Genomic DNA, 13,682 nt, shown 5'->3' on the forward strand with positions numbered 1-13,682 from the left:
AATACTTTATATGTTTTCTTTCTTTAGAGAAATATTGAATCGTGAGGAGATTGCTCCAACCTAGCCGCACTTTGCATTTTGACAGTTAACATCTACACATATTGCTCTATAACATGAAAACCGTAAAAAGATACGAAAAAACTTTGTTCGTACGAAAGATGCAGAATAAAATTATGAATAAAATGGTATATGAATGGTTAAGTGTGTTCATATAATTTTCTCGAGATTTTTCCGATTTTCCTGAAATTTTACGACGGGCAACTCGCCTGTAGGCCACACCGTTTGGAATTCGAAGTTGCGATATATGGGAAAAAAACTAAGATTTTGAGACCTTTCTACGATGTATAATACTTTATATGTTTTCTTTACAGAAATATCGAATCGTGAAGAGTATTGCTCCAACCTAGCCGCACTTTGCATTTTGACAAGTTACATCTACACATATTGCTCTATACATCTAACCGTAAAAGATACGAAAAAACTTTGTTCGTACGAAAGATGCAGAATAAAATTATGAATAAAATGGTATATGAATGGTTAGGTGTGTTCATATAATTTTCTTAGATTTTCCGATTTTTCCGAAATTTTCACGACGGCAACTCGCCTGTAGGCCACACCGTGGGAATTCGAAGTTGTGATATATGGAAAAAGAACTAAGAATTTTGAGACCTTCTAATGATGTATAATACTTTATATGTTTTTTTAGAGAAATATCGAATCGTGAGGAGTATTGCTCCAACCTAGCCGCACTTTGCATTTTGACAAGTGTAACAACTACACAGATTGCTTATACTATCTAAACCGAAAAGATACGAAAAAAACTTTGTTCGTACGAAAGATGCAGAATAAAATTACGAATAAAATGGTATATAAATGGTTAGGTGTGTTCATATAATTTTCTCTAGATTTTCCGATTTTTCCGAATTTTCACACGACGGCAACTCGCCTGTAGGCCACACCGTGCAAAATTCGAAGTTGTGATATATGGAAAAAGAACTAAGAATTTTGAGACCTTTCTAATGATGTATAATACTTTATATGTTTTTCTTTAGAGAAATATCGAATCGTGAGGAGTATTGCTCCAACCTAGCCGCACTTTGCATTTTGACATTAACAACTACACAGATTGCTTTATACTATCTAAACCGTAAAGATACGAAAAACTTTGTTCGTACGAAAGATGCAGAATAAAATTACGAATAAAATGGTATATAAATGGTTAGGTGTGTTCATATAATTTTCTCTAGATTTTCCGATTTTTCCCGAATTTTCACGACGGCAACTCGCCTGTAGGCCACACACGTTGGGAATTCGAAGTTGTGATATATGGAAAAAGAACTAAGAATTTTGAGACCTTTCTAATGATGTATAATACTTTATATGTTTTCTTTAGAGAAATATCGAATTGGAGGAGTATTGCTCCACCTAGCCGCACTTTGCATTTTGACAAGTTAACAACTACACAGATTGCTTTATACTATCTAAACCGTAAAAGATACGAAAAAACTTTGTTCGTACGAAAGATGCAGAATAAAATTACGAATAAAATGGTATATAAATGGTTAGGTGTGTTCATATAATTTTCTCTAGATTTTCCGATTTTTCCGAATTTTCACGACGGCAACTCGCCTGTAGCCACACCGTTGGAATTCGAAGTTGTGATATATGGAAAAAGAACTAAGAATTTTGAGACCTTTCTAATGATGTATAATACTTTATATGTTTTCTTTAGAGAAATATCGAATCGTGAGGAGTATTGCTCCAACCTAGCCGCACTTTGCATTTTGACAAGTTAACAACTACACAGATTGCTTTATACTAACTAAACCGTAAAAGATACGAAAAAACTTTGTTCGTACGAAAGATGCAGAATAAAATTACGAATAAAATGGTATATAAATGGTTAGGTGTGTTCATATAATTTTCTCTAGATTTTTCCGATTTTTCCGAATTTTCACGACGGCAACTCGCCTGTAGGCCACAACCGTTGGGAATTCGAAGTTGTGATATATGGAAAAAGAACTAAGAATTTTGAGACCTTTCTAATGATGTATAATACTTTATATGTTTTCTTTAGAAAAATATCGAATCGTGAGGAGTATTGCTCCAACCTAGCCGCACTTTGCATTTTGACAAGTTAACAACTACACAGATTGCTATATACTAACTAAACCGTAAAAGATACGAAAAAACTTTGTTCGTACGAAAGATGCAGAATAAAATTATGAATAAAATGGTATATAAATGGTTAGGTGTGTTCATATAATTTTCTCTAGATTTTCCGATTTTTCCGAATTTTCACGACGGCAACTCGCCTGTAGGCCACACCGTTGGGAATTCGAAGTTGTGATATATGGAAAAAGAACTAAGAATTTTGAGACCTTTCTAATGATGTATAATACTTTATATGTTTTCTTTAGAGAAATATCGAATCGTGAGGAGTATTGCTCCAACCTAGCCGCACTTTGCATTTTGACAAGTTCACAACTACACAGATTGCTTTATACTACTAAACCGTAAAAGATACGAAAAAACTTTGTTCGTACGAAAGATGCAGAATAAAATTACGAATAAAATGGTATATAAATGGTTAGGTGTGTTCATATAATTTTCTCTAGATTTTCCGATTTTCCGAATTTTCACGACGGCAAACTCGCCTGTAGGCCACACCGTTGGGAATTCGAAGTTGTGATATATGGAAAAAGAACTAAGAATTTTGAGACCTTTCTAATGATGTATAATACTTTATATGTTTTCTTTAGAGAAATATCGAATCGTGAGGAGTATTGCTCCAACCTAGCCGCACTTTGCATTTTGACAAGTTAAACAACTACACAGATTGCTTTATACTATCTAAACCGTAAAAGATACGAAAAAACTTTGTTCGTACGAAAGATGCAGAATAAATTACTAATAAAATGGTATATAAATGGTTAGGTGTGTTCATATAATTTTCTCTAGATTTTCCGATTTTTCCGAATTTTCACGACGGCAACTCGCCTGTAGGCCACACCGTTGGGAATTCGAAGTTGTGATATATGGAAAAAGAACTAAGAATTTTGAGACCTTTCTAATGATGTATAATACTTTATATGTTTTCTTTAGAGAAATATCGAATCGTGAGGAGTATTGCTCCAACCTAGCCGCACTTTGCATTTTGACAAGTTAACAACTACACAGATTGCTTTATACTATCTAAACCGTAAAAGATACGAAAAAACTTTGTTCGTACGAAAGATGCAGAATAAAAATACGAATAAAATGGTATATAAATGGTTAGGTGTGTTCATATAATTTTCTCTAGATTTTCCGATTTTTTCGAATTTTCACGACGGCAACTCGCCTGTAGGCCACACCGTTGGGAATTCGAAGTTGTGATATATGGAAAAAGAACTAAGAATTTTGAGACCTTTCTAATGATGTATAATACTTTATATGTTTTCTCTAGAGAAATATCGAATCGTGAGGAGTATTGCTCCAACCTAGCCGCACTTTGCATTTTGACAAGTTAACAACTACACAGATTGCTTATACTAACTAAACCGTAAAAGATACGAAAAAACTTTGTTCGTACGAAAGATGCAGAAAAATTACGAATAAAATGGTATATAAATGGTTAGGTGTGTTCATATAATTTTCTCTAGATTTTCCGATTTTTCCGAATTTTCACGACGGCAACTCGCCTGTAGGCCACACCGTTGGGAATTCGAAGTTGTGATATATGGAAAAAGAACTAAGAATTTTGAGACCTTTCTAATGATGTATAATACTTTATATGTTTTCTTTAGAGAAATATCGAATCGTGAGGAGTATTGCTCCAACCTAGCCGCACTTTGCATTTTGACAAGTTAACAACTACACAGATTGCTTTATACTAACTAAACCGTAAAAGATACGAAAAAACTTTGTTCGTACGAAAGATTCAGAATAAAATTATGAATGAAATGGTATATAAATGGTTAGGTGTGTTCATATAATTTTCTCTAGATTTTCCGATTTTTCCGAATTTTCACGACGGCAACTCGCCTGTAGGCCACACCGTTGGGAATTCGAAGTTGTGATATATGGAAAAAGAACTAAGAATTTTGAGACCTTTCTAATGATGTATAATACTTTATATGTTTTCTTTAGAGAAATATCGAATCGTGAGGAGTATTGCTCCAACCTAGCCGCACTTTGCATTTTGACAAGTTAACAACTACACAGATTGCTTTATACTAACTAAACCGTAAAAGATACGAAAAAACTTTGTTCGTACGAAAGATGCAGAATAAAATTACGAATGAAATGGTATATAAATGGTTAGGTGTGTTCATATAATTTTCTCTAGATTTTCCGATTTTTCCGAATTTTCACGACGGCAACTCGCCTGTAGGCCACACCGTTGGGAATTCGAAGTTGTGATATATGGAAAAAGAACTAAGAATTTTGAGACCTTTCTAATGATGTATAATACTTTATATGTTTTCTTTAGAGAAATATCGAATCGTGAGGAGTATTGCTCCAACCTAGCCGCACTTTGCATTTTGACAAGTTAACAACTACACAGATTGCTTTATACTATCTAAACCGTAAAAGATACAAAAAAACTTTGTTCGTACGAAAGATGCAGAATAAAATTACGAATAAAATGGTATATAAATGGTTAGGTGTGTTCATATAATTTTCTCTAGATTTTCCGATTTTTCCGAATTTTCACGACGGCAACTCGCCTGTAGGCCACACCGTTGGGAATTCGAAGTTGTGATATATGGAAAAAGAACTAAGAATTTTGAGACCTTTCTAATGATGTATAATACTTTATATGTTTTCTTTAGAGAAATATCGAATCGTGAGGAGTATTGCTCCAACCTAGCCGCACTTTGCATTTTGACAAGTTAACAACTACACAGATTGCTTTATACTATCTAAACCGTAAAAGATACGAAAAAACTTTGTTCGTACGAAAGATGCAGAATAAAATTACGAATAAAATGATGTATAATTCGATATATGTCATAATATATTTTTCATGAGATTTTTCAATTTTTCCTTTAAATTAAAAAATGTTTTAAATTTTTCGCTGACTTTAAATTCATTTGCGGGTTATGCTTTTTTTTACAATATTGTTTCAAATGATGTAAAAAGTTAAATTAGCGAGGTGCCTCAATATGCAAAAAATTGGCCCACCCTAATATATATATATATATATATATATATATATATATATATATATATATACTGCAGCTTATTGCTGAAAGTTTACTACATATGCGACAGATGTCGCGTTCATAATTCATTCGTATGAATTTTTCAATAGTACATTCTCTCAAATATAGAATGCATGTGCCTTTGCGTGTAATAAAACTTCGGCCACCAATTTTTTTCCCCCAAAATTGTTTTCCCAAAATTTTTTTGCCAAAATTTTTTTTCCCAACTTTTTTTTCAAAATTTTTTCCCAAAAAATCAAAGACTAGTTCATGTTTTTTTCCCAAATTTTTTTTCTCAATTTTTTTTTTCGCCAAAATTTCATGTATCATTTCATGTTTCATGTATGTATGTATGTGTGTGTGTGTGTGCAGTAGTAGTAATATAAATTTATTTAAAAAGAAGAATTAGAGTCTATGTACTTGTCTATAATTTCACGTGAGTCAAATTTTGTTTACATTTCTATGGTTTCCGTAACATTGTTTGTCCGACTGCGACGCGGCGCTTACGCGTTTCAATATTTAATCTCTATGCAGCTAAAGCAGCGCGATTGCTTAGAAAAAAGTTCCAAATTTTCAGTAGATTTAATAGAACTTTAATAAAATCTTTCAAGACATGAACAAATATTTTTTTTCAAAAATTTTAAGATTCTCAAAAATCTAATTTCTTCAAAGTTTAAAAAAAAAATTTTTTTGAAAAAAAAAAATAATTTTTGGTACGGGAAGTTAAACAATGTTATCTATATATTTACAGCTTGGTGTCAAAACACCGTAATAGTTTCGGAGGTCTTCGGTTAAGCAATCGGTTCAACAGACCCGTAATCATCAAGCAAGCTAATAATATGGATAACCTCCCAAGAGGTCTGGCAACTCAACCTTGAGCACTCACTGATTAGAAATTTTATCCTGAGGCAACTATTGTAATGGAATTTTGAATTGAGTAATAATAAATCAGAAATAGTATGTTTAATAATGGAAATGGAAATAAACGGAATGTATTATTAGGCACTTATTCGTATAAGCCTCAATATTTTTAGTACATCTATTTCAATATACTACATATTTGGAATAGAGTCTTGACTTGCAAAAGAAAGTGATATAATACTATTAATTTTGAATATGAGTCTTTACGGATCAGAGACATGAATCTCGATATGTAGTGGCAAAGAAGATAAAAATAATCATCATAATTTATTTATTTATTGCAGATAAAACATTACCTATTCCGTGGAGCCAGTCCTTTAGGAAATAATTTGCGAGCTATCGATATTCAAAGGAATCGCGACCATGATTTGAATTCATATAATGATTATAGAGAATTTTGTGGACTCAAACAAGCTCATACTTTTGAAGACACACGAGAATGCTATCTCAATAGAGGTATGGATATAATATTTGTATTATGCATTTTTAATTGTATAATTGTTTTATGGATTTCTAGACATTTGTCTCAATGTACAATGTTCCTCAAGGGACGTCTTTATTTTTTTTATTACAGCTATTGAAATTATTAACCTTCTGTAGGGTAAGTTATAGTAATAGCAAAAATATCGAAAATGAAAATTTGTTCATATCTTTACGTTTCAGAGTTCAGAAGTTTCAGAATAAATGGATGTGTGTGTGGGTACGTGTGTGTGTGTGTATATGCGAATACAATTTTTCGTCGACGATTTCGCGAACACAGATCAACCGATTTGAATAATTTAAAAAACATTCGGTTCCTACTTATAAAGAGACGTGCTTATTAGTTTTTTGCAAAGGCAGATCTAGCCATTTCGGCTATACGGTGGAAAAAGTGCCAAAAATGGTATTTTAGTTTTTCAGATAACGGAGCGTTCGATTTAAATAATTCAAAAAATATTTTACTTGTATTGACGAAATGAAAAACTGGTCAAATTTTTGTAAATGCAGGTTTAGCGTCTCCGGAGATTCAATGAAACAAGTAAAAAATAATGTCATTTGGCGGTCAAAAATGAACATTAGACATATGTACATCGTATTATAAGATATTTTATAAAGATTATAATGATAAGTACAAATTTTGCATACTTTTATGTGGGTTCCGTGCCAATGTTTACACTTTAGACGACTACACGGCGCTTTGATATTTCGACTCCAAATCAGCTATGCAGCGCGATCCTTAGTAAAATGTTCAAAATTTTCAAAAACAATCAAAATACAAAAAAATCAAAATATAAAAAAACATTTTAAGTCAATTTTTTTTTTAAAAAAATTGCAGTTTTCTTTATTAATTTAGTTTTCAATACGAGAAGTTCCAACAATTTACCTTAAGGCACGATGTCATGCACCATTTGTTTTAATTATTACAAATAATTCCATTTTATTAATTTCAAAAATTCAATAATTAAATCGTTCAAAAAATCATAATTTTTAAGGTTCTAAGAATTAATTTTTTTTGTGATATTACTATGTAGAGTTTTTGTGTTTTATTACTTCTAATTGTATTCTTTTTAAGAACGTACGAAAACTGCAGAGATTGTATGAATCTCCAGATGATGTCGATTTAACAGTTGGTGGTTCTCTGGAAGCTCACGTTTCTCGTGCAATTGCTGGTCCTACTTTCTTATGCATATTGACTGAACAATTCTTCAGAACGAGAGTTGGAGATAGATCTTTCTTTGAAGGACCTCACACTGGTTTCTCACAAGGTAAATTAATACTATATGTATACTTTTCAACTTCCACACTAGATTGTAATCTAAATCTGTAATACAATCAAATAACATATCTTCGATTTCTGCATTTGATTAATAGAATATTAACAATGTTGAAGTACAATTGGTTTTTGATAAACCAATACATATAGTTCGATAAAAAATCTCATATTTCAAATTTGTAATTAATTACATTTCTCTAAAATTTATTTATAAAATAAAAACTTTCATTCTCATACAATACTGTTTCGTCACATTATCAAGGAAACCGAATAATCAATTTGGAAAATATTCAAATAAATGAAAATATTCAAAAAATATAAAAATAGAATAAAAAAAAATAACATTCAATTGTATAATTGATAATAATTTTCGTATAATTGATAATAACTAATTAATTTGTCAAAGCAAAATTCTATATATAAGTGCAATATAAGTTCTACAGTTGCTTATTAACTTCCCGAAGAGTAGGTTATGGTAATCGCAAAAAAATCGAAAATGAAAATTTTTATTTATCTTTGCGTTTCAAAGTTTCTGAACATTTTGGCATACCTTAGAAAAAAACTATGCATGTGCGTGTGTGTGTGTGTGTGTAAGTATGTATGTATGTATGTATGTATACATGTGTATGTGTTTGTGCGGATACAAATTTTCGTCGACGATTTTGGCAACACGGTTCAACCGATTTAAATGATTAAAAACATTCCATTTCTACAGATAAGGCGAGGCGCTGATTAGTTTTTGCTAAGACTGATGCAGACGTTTTGAACATACGTGGTAAAAAGAACCAAAAATGGTAATTCAATTTTTTAGAGAACGGAGCGTCCAATTTCAATAATTCAAAAAACTATTTAATTGTATTGATAAAATGAAGAACTGATTAAATTTTTGAAAATGCAGGTCTAGCGGTTTCGGAGATTGAATAAAAAAAGTAAAATGTAAATGCTATTTTCGCGGTCAAAAATGATCATTAGACATATGCACATTAAATTATCAGATGTTTTATAGAGATTTTATTAATGAGTATGAATTTTGTTTACATTTCTATAGTTTCCGTACTGATGTTTATCTGTTAGATTGCAATGCGGCGCTTACGCGCTTCGATATTTCTTCTCTAAAACAGCTACGCAGCACGATTTCTTTGAAAAATTTCAAAAAAGTTCACAAATTTTAGAAATATTCAAAATATAAAAAAAAATTTTTTTTTTTTCAAAAATTTCAAAATTGTTAAAATTTCTTTTTTTCAAAGCTTTCAAAAAATTTTAAAGGTATTAAAAATTTTATTTTTTGGTACGGAAAGTTCCAGCAATTTGCCTTAAGTTACCATGCCATGCACCACCAGTTTAATAATATTTTATATCTATTTGTGTTCAAATTTTTTCGGAATTTTCATTCTATTTGTTTTATTTCATTATAGGACAACTAAATGAAATTCGAAAATCACCAATTTCTCGATTATTCTGTGATAACGGGGACAATGTGCGAACCATACAGCCAAAAGGTTTCAACCGCGTATCAAATCTGTAAGTTGATTTATATTAATTTTTTAATAATCAATGAATTACTACTATATTATTTCTGAATGATATTTCTAGGAACCCTCTTCTTCCATGTGATGAAAACATACCCTTCGTAGACCTGTCATTGTGGAAAGAGTACTAAAAAATCAAAGCAGAATTCATTTTAATTTGATTTTCAAATTTTTTGCCGTAAACTTGTTTTTGATGACAACGGTAAAAGTATTCTAATTTCATGCTAGAGGATAAAAATTGACGGGCATATAAAATATGTATGTATTTTTAATTGTCAATTTGATACATGAAGTAAATTCTTAATTTATAGGTACTTTATGAACCTATTTATTATGCATTATTTTGCACTTATATATTATACAATAACTGTAATATGGGATATATAAATGTTCATTTTGTATATATCCATTTATACATATATTATTCCTAATAGGTTTATATAAAAAAATATAATTGGAGATTTACATTCTCTAATTGCTTTTGATGCATTTTATTATTATCGTTTCATACTTAAAATAATTGTTTTGTATTATAACATTTTGTTGGCAGTTATATAGAATTTGTGTTTTATTTATTGATTACATTGGGAAATGATGTGTAAATAGTAAATACTAGTTAGTATATTTTATATCAATAATTTGCGATATTAATAAAATATGTTTAGTAAACAAATGCTTTTAGTTTATTATTATTACGTTATTTTATTATTATTACATTAAAATATTATATGTATTAATGGTGTAATTTAATTAGTATGGATGTGTATATTAATTTAAAATAATAAGCCAATTCTTCTAATTCAAATTTGCCGCCAGCGCAGTGACGATTAATCAAGAGGGTGAAGTTGGCGGCATGGCCTTACCGAATTTTTAGTCCATTTTATAGTTTTATAGGTAATGGTCAGTTTTGTGTTGTGTGTGTTGCATGTTGCATGTTGCTGATGTATGTATGTGTGAGCGAGTGAGAAGCGATCATGTTCGTTGACTTTGGAAGACCGGGCCTGGAGTCAACAAACGATCGCAACGTGAATGATGGGATCGCGGACTTTGGAAAACCGGATTTCAAAGTCTTTGTCGATCTCAGAGTGTATTTATCATTTCCCTTGTTCTGACGGATCTGACGAACATTTTCCTAGCTGTACTGCACGTCGTGTGCTGTTGATGAACTGAAAATTTTGAGCTGGCAACGCTTTGCATGGCAACGAAAATCACTAAATAATTTTACTGAAAATTTTACTATGTCAACGGTTGCCATGAGTTTAATAATTAATTGTCCAAGCAGTTTGGTAACCATCGCTAACATATGTCAGTAAAATTATTTACACCCGAAAAAAAATTTTGGAGAAAAAAAGTTTGACTAAAATTTTTTGGGCCAAAATTTTTTTGACCAAAATTTTTTGGACCAAATTTTTTTTGACCAGAAATTTTTTTGATCAAAAATTTTTTTCTCAAAATTTTTCAGATCAAAATTTTTTTGACCAAATTTTTTTTGACCAGAATTTTTTTGACCAAAATTTTTTTGACCAAATTTTTTTGACCAGAATTTTTTTGACTAAAATTTTTTTGACCAAAATTTTTTTGACCAAATTTTTTTTGACCAAAAATTTTTTTGGGCCAAATTTTTTTGACCAAAATTTTTCTGACTAAAATTTTTTTGACCAAATTTTTTTTTACCAAAAACTTTTTTTCAGATATTCCCATATTCCGATACTCCGACACTCCAATACTCCGACACTCGATACTCCGACACTCCGACACTCCGACACTCCGACACTCCGATACTCCGACACTTCGATATTCCGACATTTCAATACTCCGATATTCCGATACTTTGACATTCCGATATTCTGACACTCCGATACTCCGACACTTCGATATTCCGACATTCCGATACTCCGACATTCCGATACTCCGACATTCCGATACTCCGACATTCCGATAATCCCACATTTCGATAATCCGACATTTCGACACTTCGGTATTCCGTCATTTCGATAATCCGACATTCCGATAATCCGACATTCCGACACTTCGATATTCCGACATTCCGATACTCCGACATTCCGATAATCCGACATTCCGATAATCCGACATTTCGACACTTCGATATTCCGAGATTCCGATACTCCGACATTCCGATAATTCGACATTCCCATAATTCGACATTCCGATAATTCGACATTCCGATACTCCAACATTCCGACACTTCGATATTCCGACATTCCGATACTCCGACACTTTGATATTCCGACATTCCGATAATCCGACAGTTCGACACTTCGATATTCCGACATTCCGTCGATTTTTTTGACCAAAAATTTTTTTCCGAAAATTTTTTGGGCCAAAATTTTTTGACCAAAATTTTTTTGACCAAATTTTTTTGTCCAAAATTTTTTTGACCAAAATTTTGTTGTCCGAACTTTTTTTGACCAAAATTTTTTAGACCAAAATTTTTTTGACCAAAATTTTTTTGACCAAATTTTTTTTGGCCAAAAATATTTTTGGGCCAAATTTTTTTTGACTAAAAATTTTTTTTCGAAATTTTTTTTGATCAAAACTTTTTAGACCAAAATTTTTTTGACCAAAGCTTTTTTGACCAAAATTTTTTGGGCCAAATTTTTTTTGACCAAATTTTTTTTGACCAAAATTTTTTTCCGAGGGGCCAATTTTTTTTCCCAAATTTTTTTTGACCATAATTTTTTTGACCAAAAATTTTTTGGGCCAAAATTTTTTGACCAAAATTTTTTTGACCAAAATTTTTTTGACCAAAATTTTTTTGACCAAAATTTTTTTGACCAAAATTTTTTGGGCCAAATTTTTTTGACCAGAATTTTTTTGACCAAAAATTTTTTTGACCAAAATTGTTTTGACCAAAATTGTTTTGACCAAAAATTTTTGAACCAAAATTTTTTTGACAAAAAATTTTTTTTGACCAAGATTTTTTTGACCAAATTTTTTTTGTCCAAAATTTTTTTGACCAACAATTTTTTGGCCAAATTTTTTTTGACAAGAATTTTTTTGACCAAAAATTTTTTTGGCCAAAAATTTTTTTGACCAAAAATTTTTTTGGCCAAAATTTTTTTGACCAAAATTTTTTGAACCAAAATTTTTTTGACCAAGATTTTTTTGACCAAATTTTTTTTGTCCAAAATTTTTTTGACCAAAAATTTTTTTCCGAAAATTTTTTAGGCCAAAATTTTTTTGACCAAAATTTTTTTTCCCAAAATTTTTTGGGCCAAATTTTTTTGACCAAAATTTTTTTGACTAAAAATTTTTTTTCGAAAATTTTTTGGCCAAAATTTTTTTTACCAAAATTTTTTTGACCAAAAATTTTTTTTTCGATTTTTTTTTCAATATTTTTTTGACCAAATTTTTTTGGGCCAAATTTTTTTTGACAAGAATTTTTTTGACCAAAAATTTTTTAGGCCAAATTTTTTTTGGCCAAAAATTTTTTTCCGAAAATTTTTTGGGCCAAAAATTTTTTCCGAAAATTTTTTGGGCCAAAATTTTTTTGACCAAAAATTTTTTCCCCAAAATTTTTTTGACCAAAACTTTTTTGACCAAAATTTTTTTGACCAAAATTTCTTGGGCCAAATTTTTTTTGACCAAAACTTTTTTGGGCCAAAATTTTTTTGGGCCAAAATTTTTTTGACCAAAATTTGTTTGACCAAACTTTTTTGACCAAAACTTTTTTGACCAAAAATTTTTTTGACCAAAATTTTTTGGGCCAAAATTTTTTGACCATAATTTTTTGGGCCAAAATTTTTTTGACCAAATTTTTTTTGACCAAAATTTTTTTCCGAGGGGCCAATTTTTTTTCCCAAAATTTTTTTTACCAAAAATTTTTTGGGCCAAAATTTTTTGGGCCAAAATTTTTTGGGCCAAAATTTTTTTGACCAAAATTTTTTTGACCATAATTTTTTGGGCCAAATTTTTTTTGACCAAAATTTTTTTGACTAAAAATTTTTTTTCGAAAATTTTTTGGCCAAAATTTTTGACCAAAATTTTTTTGACCAAAAATTTTTTTTTTCCAATATTTTTTTGACCAATTTTTTTTGGGCCAAAGTTTTTTGACCAAAATTTTTTGGGCCAAATTTTTTTTGACAAGAATTTTTTTGACCAAAAATTTTTTGGGCCAAATTTTTTTTGGCCAAATATTTTTTTGACCAAAAATTTTTTTCCGAAAATTTTTTGAGCCAAATTTTTTTTGACCAAAACTTTTTTGGGCCTAAATTTTTTTGACCAAAATTTGTTTGACCAAACTTTTTGGACCAAATTTTTTTGACCAAA

The 13,682-nt window shown here is 30.3% G+C and overlaps 1 protein-coding gene across 1 annotated transcript in view; it reads left to right on the forward strand.

Annotated features, from left to right (window-relative positions):
* Positions 1-13,682, forward strand: part of LOC113376303 (peroxidase-like) — a 21,471-nt gene that overhangs the window by 374 nt on the left and 7,415 nt on the right. The window contains exons 2-4 of the mRNA XM_026616208.1: positions 6,395-6,583; positions 7,663-7,855; positions 9,279-9,384. Of these exons, the coding sequence (XP_026471993.1) occupies positions 6,395-6,583; positions 7,663-7,855; positions 9,279-9,384 (488 nt within the window). The remainder of the gene's footprint in view (positions 1-6,394; positions 6,584-7,662; positions 7,856-9,278; positions 9,385-13,682) is intronic.

This window comes from Ctenocephalides felis, unplaced genomic scaffold (genome assembly GCF_003426905.1).
Source record: "Ctenocephalides felis isolate EL2017-DRISC unplaced genomic scaffold, ASM342690v1 CF-g0.4_SCAFFOLD_01886, whole genome shotgun sequence".
Lineage (NCBI taxonomy): Eukaryota > Metazoa > Arthropoda > Insecta > Siphonaptera > Pulicidae > Ctenocephalides > Ctenocephalides felis.